A 16,972-nucleotide genomic window follows, 5' to 3' on the forward strand; every position below is an offset into this window, starting at 1 on the left:
TTGCCACATTGTACTGTACAGAGAGTAGAAATTATCTTGTTGGGATTTTTTTAATCAGCATTAGAGGCAATTTGATATAAATGATAGTAACCAAAGTGAATCACTTATCAGTTCCCTCCCAAGCTTAATTGACCCCACTAAGGCTTTTAACATGGGTACCTAATTATTACCAAATTACCTTTGATAACACACATGTCTGGCCTGGGTAAGTCTGCCACAGGGAAGCAAGCAGAGAGTAAAGCTAAGCAGGAGGATGGATCTTGGTAGGAGGCAACTAATATAAAATAAAAAGGGAGGATAAAACCATGCTGCTGGACAGTGGTATCTCCTCCTATTCCCACAATAACTGGTCTCCAGCATGACAAAACTTAATGGAGTGCCCAAAACAGGTCCCAGCTGGGACACCCTGAAGCACAAAGCCATGGGGTAGGACAACTCACTGGAGCAGAAGCAGGAGCTGGCTGTCACTCGGTGTGTGTAACAGGGAGCTTGACCAGAAAGGTTGTGTTTACAGAGACATTTCCTGTGCCTGGGAAGAAGCAGAGCAGTCACAGACACCCCAGTGTCTCGCTCGCTGTCTCACAGACAGATGTTTCTTTCAGTGGTCCAGGGCCTCGCTATTTGCCACGGCAGGCAGTGCCAGATGCTCTCCTGCCAAGCCAAGGGAGGAAGGGAAGGAGTTTAATCGAGGCTTGGCCAGTTGCTACGGGTGGTAACCAAGGGACAGCTCAGCCGAGTGGAAACCTGAATGAATGAAGCGGCTGCAAGGCAGGGACTGGGAGGGAACAGGCAGGAGGTGGGAGCATCCCAGCACTCCTACTCCAGCACTGGGCAAGGAGCAACACCCTCAATACTGGCACCTTCATAAGTGGGTCTCTTTCTCCTGACAGATCATTCTCAGCCCTGGCTTTCTGATATTCACAGTCAGAAACAATCCCTGTGGATAAAGGCACTGTTTAAGCTGCCTTTCAGGAATAAATTCAGAAATTAAATATTTGAGGCATCAGGTACTGCTTTTTCTGAATCATGTTGCCCAAAGAAACTTAGTTTAAATCACGGCAAATTAAAGTACTTTGTGTAAACAGTGAAACTGGCCAGATGTCCTGTTACAGGTTTCAGTGTGACAGAGTTTCACAGTGTTTTCAGACTCTGCAGCAGACAGAAGTAGCACTGACTCACCACCATCTCTCTGTTTAGCCACCTAAATGCAGTTCTAAAGATATCCATTTACTTACATTCAAGTAGTTCCTTTTTTTATTTACATATTTATGTTCCTTTTGGGAAACTAGAAGTTGTATTTACATTTTACCTGGCACTAACCTTTCACAACTGATATTTTCCTGCTCTTGAAATGTATCACAGGTAGAGATTATATTAAATTAGAGCATGATTTTGTAGCCTGTTAACAAATACAATTTTAGAGCTTTATGGGCTAGTCCCTGAAAGGCAAACCCCATGGCTAAATTACATCACCATTCTTGGGAGCAAACTGCTCCACCCAAGGAGAAACAACAGAAAAAAGACAGAAACTGAAGCTGTCCCCTCTCAAATCAAGACAATGAACTTTGACAAACTTTCTGTGTGGGACTGAAGAGAGCCTCTCAGTCCATTTATGTTCCACTCAGTCCAGGTTTCTGCATTTCTGCTGCACATGCTTACATTTGAGAGACCCAAAGCTCTGAAATGCAGAGCCTTTGGAGGGAGCAGAGGGAGCTGAGGGAGCTGCAGGGTTGTAGCTGCCATTCAGGGTGAGCACATAAAGCATCACTACTTCCCACCTGCTTTTTCTCCACCTGCTCTTCTCTTCCAGACAATTTCCCTTTCCTGAGGAAAGTGCATTTCATTATTCTTTCCTTCAGGGCTGATGTTTCACCTTTCTCTTGTCTCTGCCAGCCAGCAGTATTTATTGAATGATGGCCTTTCCAGAAAGCTTGGACTGGCAGTAAGTTGAGGCATGGTGCTGTACTTAAAAGGAGGTAACTTCAGCCCAGCACAAAATGTGAATTACATCAGTACAAATACAGGTGGACAGACAGGACACTGAGGTAAATCTTCCCTACAGGTTCCTGTCTTCAGTGGGAACCACAAGAAAAAGGTCACACAACCCTGTGAATGAGACTGTAACCATCAGACTCCAGAAACTGCCTTCCACTTCAACCACAGGCTCACAAAACCATAAATTATTTCTCATTCCAGCAAGGATTATATTATTTTAACAATGAAAATACAGCACTCAAGCAGTCACAGCCATCACACAACAGGATTGACTATCAGCAGAGGCACATAAGAAATTAACACAAGGAAATTTAGAAGGAAGTGTTGCAATCACTTCCTTAATTAAAAGATTTTCAGAAATGCTCTTCTACATATCATAATCGGGATGTGTTTGCTTAGTATCAAAAATATATAACCACATTCCAATAACCACAGCTTTTGGAGACTGACACCTCTTTAATTTGAATCAAAAATCCAATCGTGTTTTTACTGTGGGGCAATGGAAATGTAACATAGCTAAACTTCAACGTTTTTATTTTCTACTGGGTCCTCTGGAAAGCTCTCCCTAATAAAGCCAAGAGGTACTTAGAGTCTAAAGCCACTTTGAATTTAGTCCTAGCACACCATCAAGCCCACAGCAGTAAGCCCCAAGGACATCAGGAAGTTAAATTTAGGTTGTTAAGTGCCAAGACCCTGTTCCAATGCGTGCCCGTGTAGGACACTGCAGCGGGAGGCTCCATTCCTGATAAACGGTGACACAAAACCACCCAGCAGACTCAAACAAATCCTATCCTAAATGGATCTGCATTAGCTGCTCTCATGTAGCATGTGGATTTTATAACTCTCTCAGCGGGACAGATGGAGTTCAGTTTGGAAAAGCAGGAAGCAATCTGTGTTCCGAATTTCTTTTCCATAGGTGTGGGATGGAAATGTATCGATCACCCGCTGTTGGTTCCTTATGCAATTCCAGGAGCCTGCACTTGAAGAGATGTTTATTGATTCAAAGAGCACCACAAGTACCTGGAACTCAGTCCTTAGGAAAGGCATTCTCTTGTAATGCCTGAGCAAAATGTGAAAATGTGGAAAACATTGTTCTGAGCTCAAATCACAACGCAGACCTCAGGTGTTTTCCATCAGAATATTAAGAATTCCAAATGGGTCTTTCTCTGAACCAGCTGGAAAATCCTACACAATTGCCACAGCCATTATAACTTAACGCAGAACTGCTGGACAATCATGAATTTATTATTTCACTTTGCAAAAATCAAAGGGGAGAGTTTCACCCCACATTTTGTAGATCCATGGACCGTAGTTGATTTTTGACTTTGAGGCTACGACACAGCAAAACAGAAGTAGCAGAAGCTTCTCGGTTCACCTCATTAAAAAATAAAACCAAATGCTTGATTAATATTCTATTAATATCACTAATTCCCTGTCTTTATCTAACAGTGCTGCTGAATACATAGAATATGAATGGCATAAAACATGACCTCAAGGAGATGCATATTCTTGCCTTATGGAGACACACATTTACACTCCAAAACTAGATTAAAAAAATCAATCCTGGAGTTGAGATGTAATTCATCTATTTAGAAATTTGTCAGAAGCAAATCACTACTTTAGGAAGTTTATGGTTGTGCAGTGTTTTGTACATTTAATAAAACAATAATGTTTTTGTTGAAATAGATCAGAACTGGAAGGTTTTATTTTATAAAACAAAATTAATTTTATCCATTTGAAGTTCCCTTTCAGGTGTAGTATTTTCAAATTTGGGCAGAACTCACTGATGTAAGGTAAGATAGAATAAAGAAAAGCAGTAAAATTGAATTTATTTTCTTTCAGTAATAGCCAGCAAAGGTTTATATTAATTGCAGAAATAACCCACATTCTCTACCAGGACAATAAAATGCTGACAATTTTCCTAAATTACGTTACTGTAATGTTATGAAGATATACAAGCAAAAAAATCATATTCAGCATTTTCCTGCATGCTTCTTTCCTGGACAGAAGAGAACTCTTAACATTTTTAATTATATAATGTAATACAAGCTCAATATTATGCATTTTGAAAGGAACTAACTGTGTATATTAATAGATCTGATGTCCAGTAGATGGCAAAATATCAGCAACCATCACCTTTAATCTTGGCACTTGATTCATTCAAACCCCAAAGTAATTTTCTTTCTTTTTGTTTCCAATATCCACTTTCTATTTCATTGGAGAGCAGGATTAGCTTTACCTTTTGGATGTTTTCTGTCTATTATCTGCTTGAAAGACAATTTCATCTTCGTCAGGTCTTGATACAACAAAGCACAATAATGTTACTATCCTTTAAATAGTCCTTTGAAGACAGTTTCTTCACCACTGAATTTTTTTTTCCTCCAAGAGCATTCTGCTGCTACTGTTCCCAAATTTGCCAGCACATGTTAGCATACTGTGTACTAAAATCTCTTAGCAACAATATCTTAGTGTCTAACATTTCCCTTCTTCCAACTATGATTCACGGAGCCATCTGTAGTCAGATATTGACATGCAGCATCCTAAAATAGGCACCTTACATTTGCTCAACAACTAGTTTTAGCATCTGAAAATATAAATTGTGGGGAGAGGGCCAATATTTCTGTGAGGCTCCTCAGAATTGCCTGGATCATTTCAGCACTGTTTAAACAAAGGCTCACCACGAGCGTTTCGCCTTGGTATTGAGGGCAAAGTATTCCCACTTTTCCAAACGACAGCTTCGCTTACGTAACCCTCCGAACAATCCCAGGCTTCCCTGGTAAGGACCACCTCACACCGCTTCTCAGGCTGTTTTTAATAGTAATCAAAGACTAGGCTTTCAAGTTCCAAGATCCAAGCGTTCTTCACACCCTTGGAAGCCTCAGGCTCATGGGAAGCATCCCACGTTGGGTGGGACAAGGTCAGTGTCCCAGCTGGGTGAAGACAAAGGGACTTCTGCTGTAGGAAATGCAACAATATCCCACACTCAGGAAGAAAATTTACAACCACAGCTTCCCAAGCACTGCTTTTGCCTCCCAAAAATCTTACCAAGCTTGCCCTCAGAAAATACATCATCATCTTTTCAGCTGCAGCAAGTTAACTCTTAGCAGCAAAGACTTTGCATAACCCAAGTTATTTGTGGCAATGCGCTGTGCAGTTCTGTACAACTTAAAAGAATAGTGCTGTACTAAAAATGTTAATTAAACAGGAACAGGAAATGTTAATTAAAAATAATCGTATTCAGCAGAATACATTATATAGGAAGAGCTGATAGTATGGCTTTGGATCTGTCTCAAGCGTGAGGAACCCACTTTCACCCCAGCGAAATCAGTGGGATTTCATCCACTTCAAAGGAACTGAGATTTTACCCTAAATACTTTTCAGCAATTAATATTTTAAAAACAAACACACAAAAAACATGCAGCCAAATACAGTTGGACTTTATCAAAAAAAGTACTCTGCAAGCATAACAGTGCTGGCACATTTTCCTTGCTAAAATGCTGGGTTTGCTTGCAAGAGATTTGACACCCTCGTGGGTCTTCTGGAATACACTCAATAGCCATGAAGCTGTGCCAGGGCTGCGCAAATTCCAGTCAGAATATGGGGAAGGCAATCACTCTGAATGACCTCTTTTCTGTCTTTTTTAGGTCCTGCAGCGCTGTTTTAGCAGGACTGGACAACATCTAAAATTCCTGCAGGCACCTTTGCTCATTTTCCAGTCTTCCTTACTAAGATTTAAAAGGCAGAACCTGTGTTTTATTCTCCACTGTCCTTTCACGAACACACACAACTGTATTCTTAAAATCTAACCACTCTTACTCATGAATTAGCCATGACCGAATACCTCCAGATTAAACTAAGCCAGTGTGGACACCAAGATAAAAAATGTAAGTCCTTTCCTCACAACATGGGACCAAATCATTTCTAAATCATCTCCTCCTGAGGCTTTGAAATGCAAACTTAACTCCTAGGACAAAAGGAGTCGTTGTTATGCAAGAACCAGCTTGACAGGAAGTGTTGAATTGAATACACCAGCAAGTCGAGCAGAGTTACAAGGAAACATGTCAGGAAGCCTAAAAAGGAACATCCAGGCAAATCCATCCCAGGCACAACCTCGCTGCTTCACAACTTTCTTTTATTTCCTCCTATTTCTTGCAAGGAGAAGTAACTCAGATTTTTAAGTTATCCTACTTTGTACGGGCTGCATTGAGCCTCCTCATGGTCACTGCATCTATTGGGAAATGTTATGTTTCTATCTATTTTAAAAGTAGAGGAAAAAGCCTTCTATCTTCTTCCTGCTCCTCTGCTGAAATACCACCCAGCAAGTTACCCTCAAGCAAGATGCATTTTCCTACACTCGTGTTTTAATAATTAAAACAGAGCAGAAAAAGCCAAGTGTGATACACACACACATTTACAATTACAGACTCATTCCTCAGGAAAATCTAGCTCAAGCTGGAAAGAGCCATCAAAAGCCAGTTATTACATAATCCTTATTATTGCTACATGGGTGAGCAGCGGTTCCAAAGGAGTATTTACTGAGAGCAGATAAAGTCAGGTTGCAGCATCAGATGAATCAGATAAGACACAACCAGCAACAAAATGGACTTAATTTTCTTTGTCCCCTCCAATAATATGCTAAATCAAAAAGCCATGAAATGCAATCTTCTCCAGCTGAACTCTCCTAGAAAAAAGGCTGAGAACGTGTGCTATTTGCTAGGTTTTGTTTTCCTTGGTGCTACAGGAGACATTGGGCTGTGCAGAGAATTCAGCTCAAGGGTTTATGGGTCTGTGCTGCTGTAGAGTGAAATCTTCCACCTCGCCAGGCGGCCTTACCTCAAGGAAATCAAAACCCACCACGTTAGCAGCTTCTTCCCCGAACACCTTCAGAAAAAAAGTCTTCCTACTCACAGCAGACAGACACTTCCCACTATTTCACAGCAGAAACTTTCAGGGATTCAGTTCTGCAAGCACTTAATAACATAGTGTTGCTTCAACTGCTAAACCAAATGGCTGGAAATCCTTTTGGAAAGCCCTTAGGATAAAATGCATCGGTGAATAAGACACTGTGATTATTTTACCTAATACATTTGGTGGCTCCATTCCAAACTCTGTGGGTTAACTACAATAAAACCTTTGGAAACAGCAGTCTAGCAATAGTTCATGCCAATAACATACTCTGATGGAGATGGGATTGCCAACTCCAGGAATGCTCCCTCCAAATGGCAGTGGAAGAAGATGCTAAGTCTGTCCTACAGACACAGATTCTACATTTCTATAAGGAGGAAGAACTTGGATGTAGCCAGAAGATAATGCTGAGTAGTCTGTTTTGAAATGCAAAAGCAGGAGATGATGCCACACAGCACTCAACCATAAGAACTCCAAGCATGAATCCATTCCTGCAGGCCCAAAGTGCCCACGGGTCCCAGTCACAGGTTATTTTATCTCCCAGACAAACTGAATGGTGTTAACATCTCAAAACAACATGAATTAAACTAGGATTATACAAATCCCCACTGCCACTTGTAACTTCACCCACGACAATTAACTGCATCTGAATCACACTCAAGCCTTTCTTATTTTAAGGCAAGAGCTGGTGGTGACCCTTACAATTTACTTTGCTTATTTGTTCCCTTTTGGAACTTCTGAGCATTTTTTTCTGGTGGAAAAACAAACAGATTGGCTTCTAACTACCTCAGAAAGTGCACTTGTCCCAGAGAAACTGGACTGCCTGTGGCAACACCTGAGGCATGTCAGCTGGACAGCCCTGTCTGAGCATGGAACAAATGGGGAAAAGGAGAAAAAAGGGGTCTTGGATCATTTACACAGAACACAACACAACAGATGGTCACATGGAGACTCCTCCATAAGTTTGCTTTTGGTAAAAAAAATGAAGACACATCCTGCAGTTAAGTATTCTTAGCATCTCCAAGCACGGCAATATTTTGCCTTTCTCAATAAAAGGTAATCATATAATTTCATTCTTTTATGCTTTACTTCCATTTGGCTGCTTTTCTGAAAAATGACAGGGTTAAAACAAAGGTCAGAAGGGACTAGCCAGCAACCATCCCTGAGTCAGGAGAAATCAATTTAACTCTATATTGTATCCATATGTATTTTTTTGCTACTGTATCTCCTAATATTCTCAGGAATATTTCATTTGCCACTACTTCCCCCAACATCAATTTCAACCCTTTCAGTTATTCCCCTTCCTTTTAATTATTATTATTTTTATTTTAATTATGCCTTTTTAAGAACTTTTGCTGAGTGTGCCTACTTATATACAGACTCAAGTATATTTTTGATCTTTAAAGAAAAAATCCGCAGTTTGTTCTGGAATGGTCACTTGTATAGATTTTTTTTTTTCCTAAGTATGAGTAAGTTCCATTATTTGATTGAAATCAGGAAAAAGCTAGAAAAAGCTTGAAGTCTGACTAAAGGCAGAATGCATCATGAGCTCATAGCTGTATTTTTTGCCAACTATACCCAATATTCAGTGATTCATTGTTCACACAGGTGCTTCAGGAAAGGAATTAGGATGGAAATAAATACTGAGAAAAAGCAAAGTCTTTCTGTAATTCATATGCTCCATGAGCACAATGGTTCCATACTTGAACATCATGACAGGAGGCATTATTTTAAATTTGTGAAGATGCCTTTCTGAGGCACCTGATAAAGATTTTGGATTTAAAATTAGCTTTCACACCTTTAAAAAAAAAAAGTCAAAGACAAAAAAGACAAAAAATCTGAGAACATCTTGTCCTTTGCCTGTAAATTTCATCCAAAAGAGGGAAATTAAAAATGCCAAAAATCTAAATCTAAACCATGCTTTGGGAAGCCATTCTAGTGAGGTGCTGGATATGCCCAGTTTTGTGTGTGTTCCCCCCAGCCAGCTCAGCTTCCAAATCCATGAGTTTAGTTCCTACTCCTGGGTTTGGAGCCCCTGTGCCTGAGTCAGTCTGGAAACCAGTTCCCACTGCCAGGTTATTAACGTGGAGATCAGCACACAGGGCAATTAAAGAAAATAAAACTAAACACCACAACAGAACACAACAGGGGAGAGTGTACAAGGAGGGGTGGGTCAGCAGAGTTTTTCAGTGTTAGGAAAACACCACATGTTTTCCCTTGCCCAGACTCCAAAAGAGCTGAATCATTTTGTTTTTCCGAATAACAGAGATGGCAGGCATGAAAAATTTCAGTTCAAATGATTCAAACCTGGCAAAAAAAAGTGAGCAATTGAAAATAGAGGCAGGGCCAACATATTGAAAGGAGCAGTGGAGCTCTACCTGCAGTGGAGCTGGAAGATTGCTGTTCCTCCTGCAATCCATGGGATGTAGGCACATGGATTATTCAGGCTGGTCTGGGACAGCAAAGGCCAATCATTGGGGACACCTGAGGCACAAACCATTCTCAGGAACAACTCTGCCCTTAAAAGGTGGCACTGAATGCCACCTCAGAATAGCTGTTCTGTACATTGAAACATTTTTTCTAAAAACACTGACTACTCATTAGCGCTATTAGCTAAAATAGTGCTTTATTGCCCATTTGAATTATTCATATGGAGCTGCTGATCACTAAAAGAGAAAGACCTGATATACAAGGTGTATGACCATTTTAACTTACACTTCATTTCAACAGTTTGTAAACACTGCAAAACTCTGATTTCTGAGCTATTGAATTAATATTTACTAGATAGGCAATGAATTATTTTACATTAACCTAGAAGCACAAGAAATGTGTGGAAAACCAAGTAGCTGTGGACAGTGATGGGATACTATGACTTTTCTGAAAGGCTGTTTCTGGAAGTTTTACTAATAAAATAAAAACTAATAAAATAGCATGTAAGTTACTCAGATGGCCCAGCCAAGATGGGCTGAGTAAGTGATTAATAAACAGAACTGGCAATATAATATAACAATGTAGCACAGGTTTCATCTCACCTCAAATTGCTATCTATAAAATACAGGAAAATTTCTGCTGACTCCACATTCTGAATACTTTCAGCAATGGGTGACATCAGCAGTACACAACACCAATTGCTGACTCTACGCAACCCAGGAATGGGTCAGGATGAAACACATCCCTGCAAAGGCAGCTAATACAGGTTTAGGTGCTTAACTGGGAAATACAGCCAAGCTCTTTTGTGTCCTCAGCACCTGGCAATGCCATTCCAATGCTAACTCTGCTGGACACTGAAAAGTCAAAAAGGACACCCAGATCCCAGGTGGGCATGGTGTGGGGTCCCTGAATTAAGTGGCACAGAATTCAGTCCAGATTATTTTTATTTCCTACAATCTAGCGTATCTATGCTTGCTTTAACAAGCCCTGTGATTTGGTGAGAAGTGAGCACGTGTGCTGAAACTGCACCACATTCATTGGACACTGATGCCCAATACAAACTGCCACTAATTTTCATCTGTGTTTCATTTTCATCTTCTTTGTTTCAAAAGAAACAAAGCCTTAGCAGGTTTTGAAAACAGGACACAAATTTCTCCACAAATGTCTGGATCGTGTTGTTTCTACAGAATAGCACAGCTTTCATATCATCAATTTTCTGAGCAGCAGCTCCAAAGAATCATCCTTTTAATGTTGCTGAGAAAGGGACATAATGGAGGTGACTCAAAGGAGTAGATGCTGCAGCTACAACCACTCTCATTATGTACATATGAGATGCCTCGATGTTCCTGCCTGCTGATTACATGAGCAAACATTTTTAGTATGCAAAACCCTATTAACTCAAGGGGATTCTGCATAATTTTGTAACAGCTCCACTTGTGGTGTTTGATTGACTGGGTCAGCAACAGACAGATGGCAAAGAATTAATTCTAAGGCTGCTTCATTGCAGTGCTGGCGTCAGGGTCTCCTCTACTCACTCCATTCAGATAAACCAGAATTTATCTACATTACCAACACCTTTTCCTCTTCTAAGGGCAACAACAAGAATGTTGGAGCTGTCAGCACAGAGAGGAAGACAAATGAAAACTCTTCTGTGTGGCATTTACCCTCCCCAAAAAAATCCTAAACTCAAAAGGAACGTTAACCTCGAAGACAGAAAGTAACACAATAATCCAAGAGATTACCCTGGAACACATCCCTCCAATAATTAGTGTTTTCTCTTGCTCCATTTCTAGATCACTTCATAATTCTGAAGTGCAGAGAAAAGTATTAAGCCAGTACTTCATGAATTTTTGCTTAACATGTATTTAGATGGAAAATCATTAGCAGTCTGAAAATGGTGCCTAAAATTAAATTATTAATGCATCGTTTCCCAAGTTTGAGGAAAATGGTCCCAAAAGTAAACAACAGTCTGGCTGGGATTTGCAAGCAGAACTCTTAATCTTTGGAGATGCACAACTTAGGCCCAGAAAACCTACACAATATGGAGGGAATTAAACTGATATAGAAATATTTGGCTGAGATTTTTTTTTTTTAAAGCCCTGTAACTACTCGTAAACTTGGAGGAGTTAACTCAGAGACCCACATGGATTCAGCAAAAATTCCAACTGTTTCATTTGTCAAAGCATTGTTCCTTGAAGCCTCTGCCAGCATTATCCAAAGTGGGTCAAAAAGGTAATGGGGAAGACACACCAAGGAAAGATAAATCAGGATTTCTTTTAGTTGAAAAAATCCTTGGTTTGGGGAAATGGCCCCATCCTATTTCACTACAGCACAGTTCCTGTCAATAGCACTGTGCCATCATTCTTCCAGAAGCACTAATTTTTGTAACTTGTAAAAAAGTCTTCTGGTTGTTTTTTTATTTTGGTTTTTGTTTCCATCCCTATTTCTCACACTTTGCATTAGGAATGTTTCTCTGTCATCCCTGCTTCAGAAATAAGGGCTTGAAGTTGTCAGCCATACCTGACAACCCTTTGGACAAACAATTCTCTTCCATTTGGATTTTTAATTAAGCTTACTGAAAGTGCTTTCATATCAGAAAATGGGGACAAAATTTTGACTAATCCAAAGCAAGACTTCCATTTTCCTTTGGAGATAACAGCAGCTTCAGGCTCTAATGCTGACAGTGCACTAAGTCAATCCCATCCCTGAAACTTAACCCCAGCTCCTTGGCTTCACATCCAAGGATGGAAGAGCTGCTTCTTGGCTAAATCAAGAGGGGCCAAACAAACCAAAGTGCCAAGGCAATCCCTGGACAACACTTACATGGATCTTGGATCTGTCTTACATGAGACTGGAGATCAGCACAGAACAAGGCACGTCTGACTGCAGAACACCAAGGATTTCATGTTTTGTGACTAAGAGCTCACAGAATTCTCAAACTCATTAACAGTGTCACCAGAGGGCGTGTTCCTTTCATTCCTATTATTCCAGGATATCTTCACTTAGTGATTTAGATAAAAGCCAAAGTTTACACACACTCCCTTCCACACCTGTGTTCAGCCTTGTATGGTGTGACTTCTCCCCAAACCCAAGTTCATGTGATGTATTCTTCCCAATATTTCAGGGGGAAGAAGTATTTCCTTTTTTACCTGAAATGGGGACTGGCTGTTGTAATTCTTGATCTCCTTGTTGGCTCCCCGGAACAGCAGCACCCTTGCACAGCTCTCCTGAAAACGATGGAAAAAGAAACTTGTTCATAAAGATCCTTTGGCACTAAAGAGACAGACTGCTAAGAGGTTATGAGGTTTTTGGTCTATATTTTCATAACTAAAAAATAAATCAAATAAATTATCTGGGAACTTAAACTGTTAAAGCAGCATTTTAAAAATGACAGTCCTTCAGGTGCTTTGCAGTGTATTAGAAACACTAGGCAAGTGTAAAGAAACATGCAAGAATACAAGTAGTAAATACCTTATTAAATTTTTAAGCAACTGTACTGATAAAGTTCCATATTTGACAAAACAAATTTTGCACAGATTTGATTCCCATATGGGTTTTTTTTTGCCTATTTTGTAGTAAAAACAGTACTGCTCACAGAACTGGGATGAATTATATCCTTCCCTCCTGCTAAAAGTTTAACAAAGCAGCTTTACCACTTATTTTGTTGGAGACTTTTTTCCGACCTAACCTCAACATTAAATGTATGACTTTTTTTTTTTTTTTATTACACATGAAATTACTTGATCTGCCAATACATACTGCCAGCCTTATTGCTTCTCTGTCCCCTAAAAAATGCTAGCAGTTACAGCACAAGGAGGAAAATTTGGCTTCAGACCCTCCAAACTGAGAAAATCTGCAAAGGAAATCCCTTAAAAACAATATATTCTGGCCAATACAGTGCACTGGTTAAAACATTGCTCTCCATGGCTGTTAAATGTGACTGACCACAATCGGGTAGAAATTCTTGGAGGTTCTGAGTGGATTCTCAGAATTGTTGATGACTCCTGTATGGACTCTGTTTCTTATTTGTCATCTTTAATGTTCATCTTAGAGTCTTATGCAAATCAATTCACATTTCAAAAGGGTTTTATATTCCCTCATCATAAATATTGTTCTTAATTTCGTTGTGCTTTCTGTGTTGTCTTGATATATTGTGCTATGGAGTTCTACCTAATGAGGTATTTGGATGTGCTACCTTTCACTTTGAACAGCAAATTTGCAGTCAGAGAAGACAAAGTGCATAATTTAGGTATTTTAGTGATGGAAACAAAGCTTATTTACTAGATTCTGAGTCACGGGTTAGTTTGCAGAAATTATGACTAAAAATCATTTCTGTCATTGTTTTCTAATTTCTTACCATGGATTCTTGGTCTCATTAAGTCTCCCCATCACAGGGTTGCCCTAAATGTATCATGAAAGGAGGTTATGCTACCTTTTCCTCAAGTGAAAAACAACAGAATGGATCAAGATGGTAATTTACTATTATCTCTTTAATTATAATTTTTAATGATATACAATTAACTGAGATAGTCTCATTTGCTTGCACTGCAATCTGCACTTTAGTTGCATTTTCTCTATCTCTAAACAATTGATCAATGCCCAATTTTAATCAAGAACTTGAGGATATAAACAATTATATTGAAAAACATACTGTATTTATTGGGTGATTATTCATTTGTTTCTCAGAATAAATCATCCAACATTACAACACTGAAAGAATTATACATTCAAAAACTCTCTACAAATTTAACTGAGCTGTCAGCAGTGTAACAAAAACATGTAAAGGGATTTCTTAAATAAATGGTTGTGATTAGAAAAAAGATTTGCCAAAAGCCGTCAAAGAGCCATTCAACATTAAAGAAAAATTGAAGAAAATTTATTTGGGTTAAGTACTGCATTTGTTTGTTTATTTATTTATTTTAGTCTTTTGAAACAAACAGAAGCATTCTTAACTTCACATTTGCTCCTTTTTGTTTCCCCCCATCTGTCAGATTATATTCAATTTTAATACTACAACAGCTTTCATCTCAGATCCAATCCTCCCAGTGAAGGAGGGCACATTTCATCCCAGCAAAAAAACAGACATACTGCATGGCCATGGAATAACTTTCAAAACCAAGAGTTTATTCAGATCAGGACTTCGCTGACATCCAGGAAAACAAATTTACCAACTTCAGAAAGTAAGCCAAGAAAATTCCCCAGGGAAGACAGGAAGGGAAGATCAAACGGGTAACGACTCCATCTACAGGAATCTGGAGGTAACAAGGATACTGCTGTCCTTCCCATCCTCTCCAGCTGGAAAAGGCAGCACCGTTCCTTCCACATGAACCAATAACAACTTTCCATAAAAAAAACCCACTGGCAAAATCAGCACAGGTTAAGGTTCGCAGCACCCCAAGGGAAATTTTCTATTTCCACATACACTGGATGAAGGAAAACAGAAGGATGACAGTGCAGGAAGAAAATCTTAAAATTCCATTCACCAAGCCAAGCTTAGTGACTGTGTAAATATTTGAAAATTTGTAGATGCAGTTTCAATTAGAGTCTCTAAGTCTCCTGCAGAATAACTGAGGTCAGGAAAACACATCTCTGCATGAAAAATACTGTCATTCTACAGGATTACTCTAATTCCCACCTCATACTACATAACCTTTGCTAAAAGTGTATGGTCTTGAAAAAATGTCAGATTATTCCTAAAATTTTTTTAAGCATTTTAGACCTAATTGAAGAATCTGTCTTGACAAGACTTTAGAAAAAAACTAAGATGGTAATTAAGAAGCAGATACTTTAACAGATGTTTTACTGTTTACAGTCACATCTCATGCTTTCCAAATTCAATATAATATTCTACATATTGAATTTTAAAATAGCTGCAAAACTCATCCCATCCCTGCAAAGAGAGTATAAAATGCTATCAAATCAAAAGGTTCTACTACTTGTAAATGACTACACAAGTTGTAAACAGCAAAGAATTCAGTATCTTCTGTATAGAGACATTTCCACAGTATTTTACAACTCTTTCTTATTTAAATCTAAATTATAGAGTACCAGCAATAAATTCTGTATAGGAAATAAATATTTAGATATTAATCAATCCCAAAAAAGCTGGTAAAGCATAATGTTTTATTTTTTAATATCCATACTCTTGCTATCTACAATGAGCAGTCTTATTTGTAATCAGTGAATGAAACACCAATAAAATAATTTTAATTATGTTCTTTCCAGTTTCTAAGACCATTTTTTTAAACCTGAAGCACTTCATTACATATAAAATAATGTAGTGATAGGATGAAGGGGAAAGGCTTCAAATTGAAAAAGAGGTTTAGATCAGATATTGGGAAAGAATTCCTCCCCGAGAGGGTGGTGAGGTCCTGGAGAAGTTGTGGATGGCCCATTCCTGGAAAGAGTGGTGAGGCCTGGGGAAGTTGTGGATGGCCCATCACTGGAATGTTCAAGGCTAGGTTGGATGGTGATTGGCTCAATGACGTGTAGTGGAAGGGGTTGGAACTGGATGATCTTCAAGTTCCCTTCCAAGCCAACCCATCTGTGAGCTCCCAGCTCCTGCTGGGGACATTTCTGTCCCTACAGGGGGCCAGCAGGGCTGGTGACAGGGCAGGGGCTCTCACCTGGTTGTAGAGGGCACAGATGTGCAGGGCCGTGTTCCCTGAGGCGTTCTGCGCGCACATGTCAGCGCCGTAGAATAGGAGGTGCTCCAGGTGTTGGACATGTCCATACCTGCAAGCCTGGACAAGGATGCATGAATATTTTGGTTATTACACCAAAGCCTAGGCAAGATTTGCAGCAGAGAAAGTGCTGGTTTTACTGAGGGTCTAATTTTTAGAACAACACCTGGTTCTCTCATGGGAGCACAGACACTCAGATGAGCATTCCTGCACCAACTCCAATGTGGGCACTTCAGGTACAGCAATCCTGTGCTTGAGTTTAACCATCTGATTATTTTGGGAATGGCAGCCTAAGAGATCAAGAAAATACTGCCTTTGGAACTTTTTATCCATTAATGTTTATGACTCAAATGTAACAAGTATTTTGTCCTGCTACACTCTGGAATGCTGCCCACCAGATGGCACTGAAGATTATCAGATTGCCAGAGCCAGGCCTTAGAAGGAAAATCTGGCCAAAATCCAAGTAAATCTTCTTGGTTCTGTGATGTCAAGCAGACACACAACATACACAGGACACTGCTCCAAAACAAGAGGAAATGTTCAAGAGTTACTTTATCTGTCACACAGATAAAAGGTTAGACCATGGATTTTTGGAAATAAGCCTCTATGAAGAAGATTCATAGAAATTAGAAACTTTGCTGATTAGCAAATAAGCTTTAAAATAAGCAAATAAGCTTTAAAATCACAGTAATTCTAGTCTATGGCCTCTTTTACTTGACTTCCTTCTCCTCTATAGCCCACTGACCAAGCACCTCCCAATTTCTAATGTTTTGAACTTTGTAGTATCTTAGATCAGCATCATTCCTACATAAATGAGAATTTAAGGTAAAAGATACAGGTATAGAAATCCATTCAGTCTTTCTGAGGTACGTCATCACTCCTGAATTCAGTGGGAGTTACAGACTGACACACCTGGCTTGGATCTACAATTTGGAAAAGTTAAGTGGACTGCTCAGTGC

At 39.5% G+C, this 16,972-nt stretch overlaps 1 protein-coding gene across 4 annotated transcripts in view; it reads right to left on the reverse strand.

Moving 5' to 3' along the window:
- Window positions 1-16,972, reverse strand: part of SHANK2 (SH3 and multiple ankyrin repeat domains 2) — a 248,362-nt gene that overhangs the window by 214,555 nt on the left and 16,835 nt on the right. For all 4 annotated transcript variants that reach the window (XM_053979757.1, XM_053979756.1, XM_053979755.1 and 1 more), the window contains 2 exons: window positions 15,957-16,073; window positions 12,480-12,557 (listed from right to left, as the gene is read on the reverse strand). In XM_053979757.1, coding sequence (XP_053835732.1) covers window positions 12,480-12,557; window positions 15,957-16,073 — 195 coding nt within the window. The remainder of the gene's footprint in view (window positions 1-12,479; window positions 12,558-15,956; window positions 16,074-16,972) is intronic.

This window comes from Vidua macroura, chromosome 6 (genome assembly GCF_024509145.1).
Source record: "Vidua macroura isolate BioBank_ID:100142 chromosome 6, ASM2450914v1, whole genome shotgun sequence".
Lineage (NCBI taxonomy): Eukaryota > Metazoa > Chordata > Aves > Passeriformes > Viduidae > Vidua > Vidua macroura.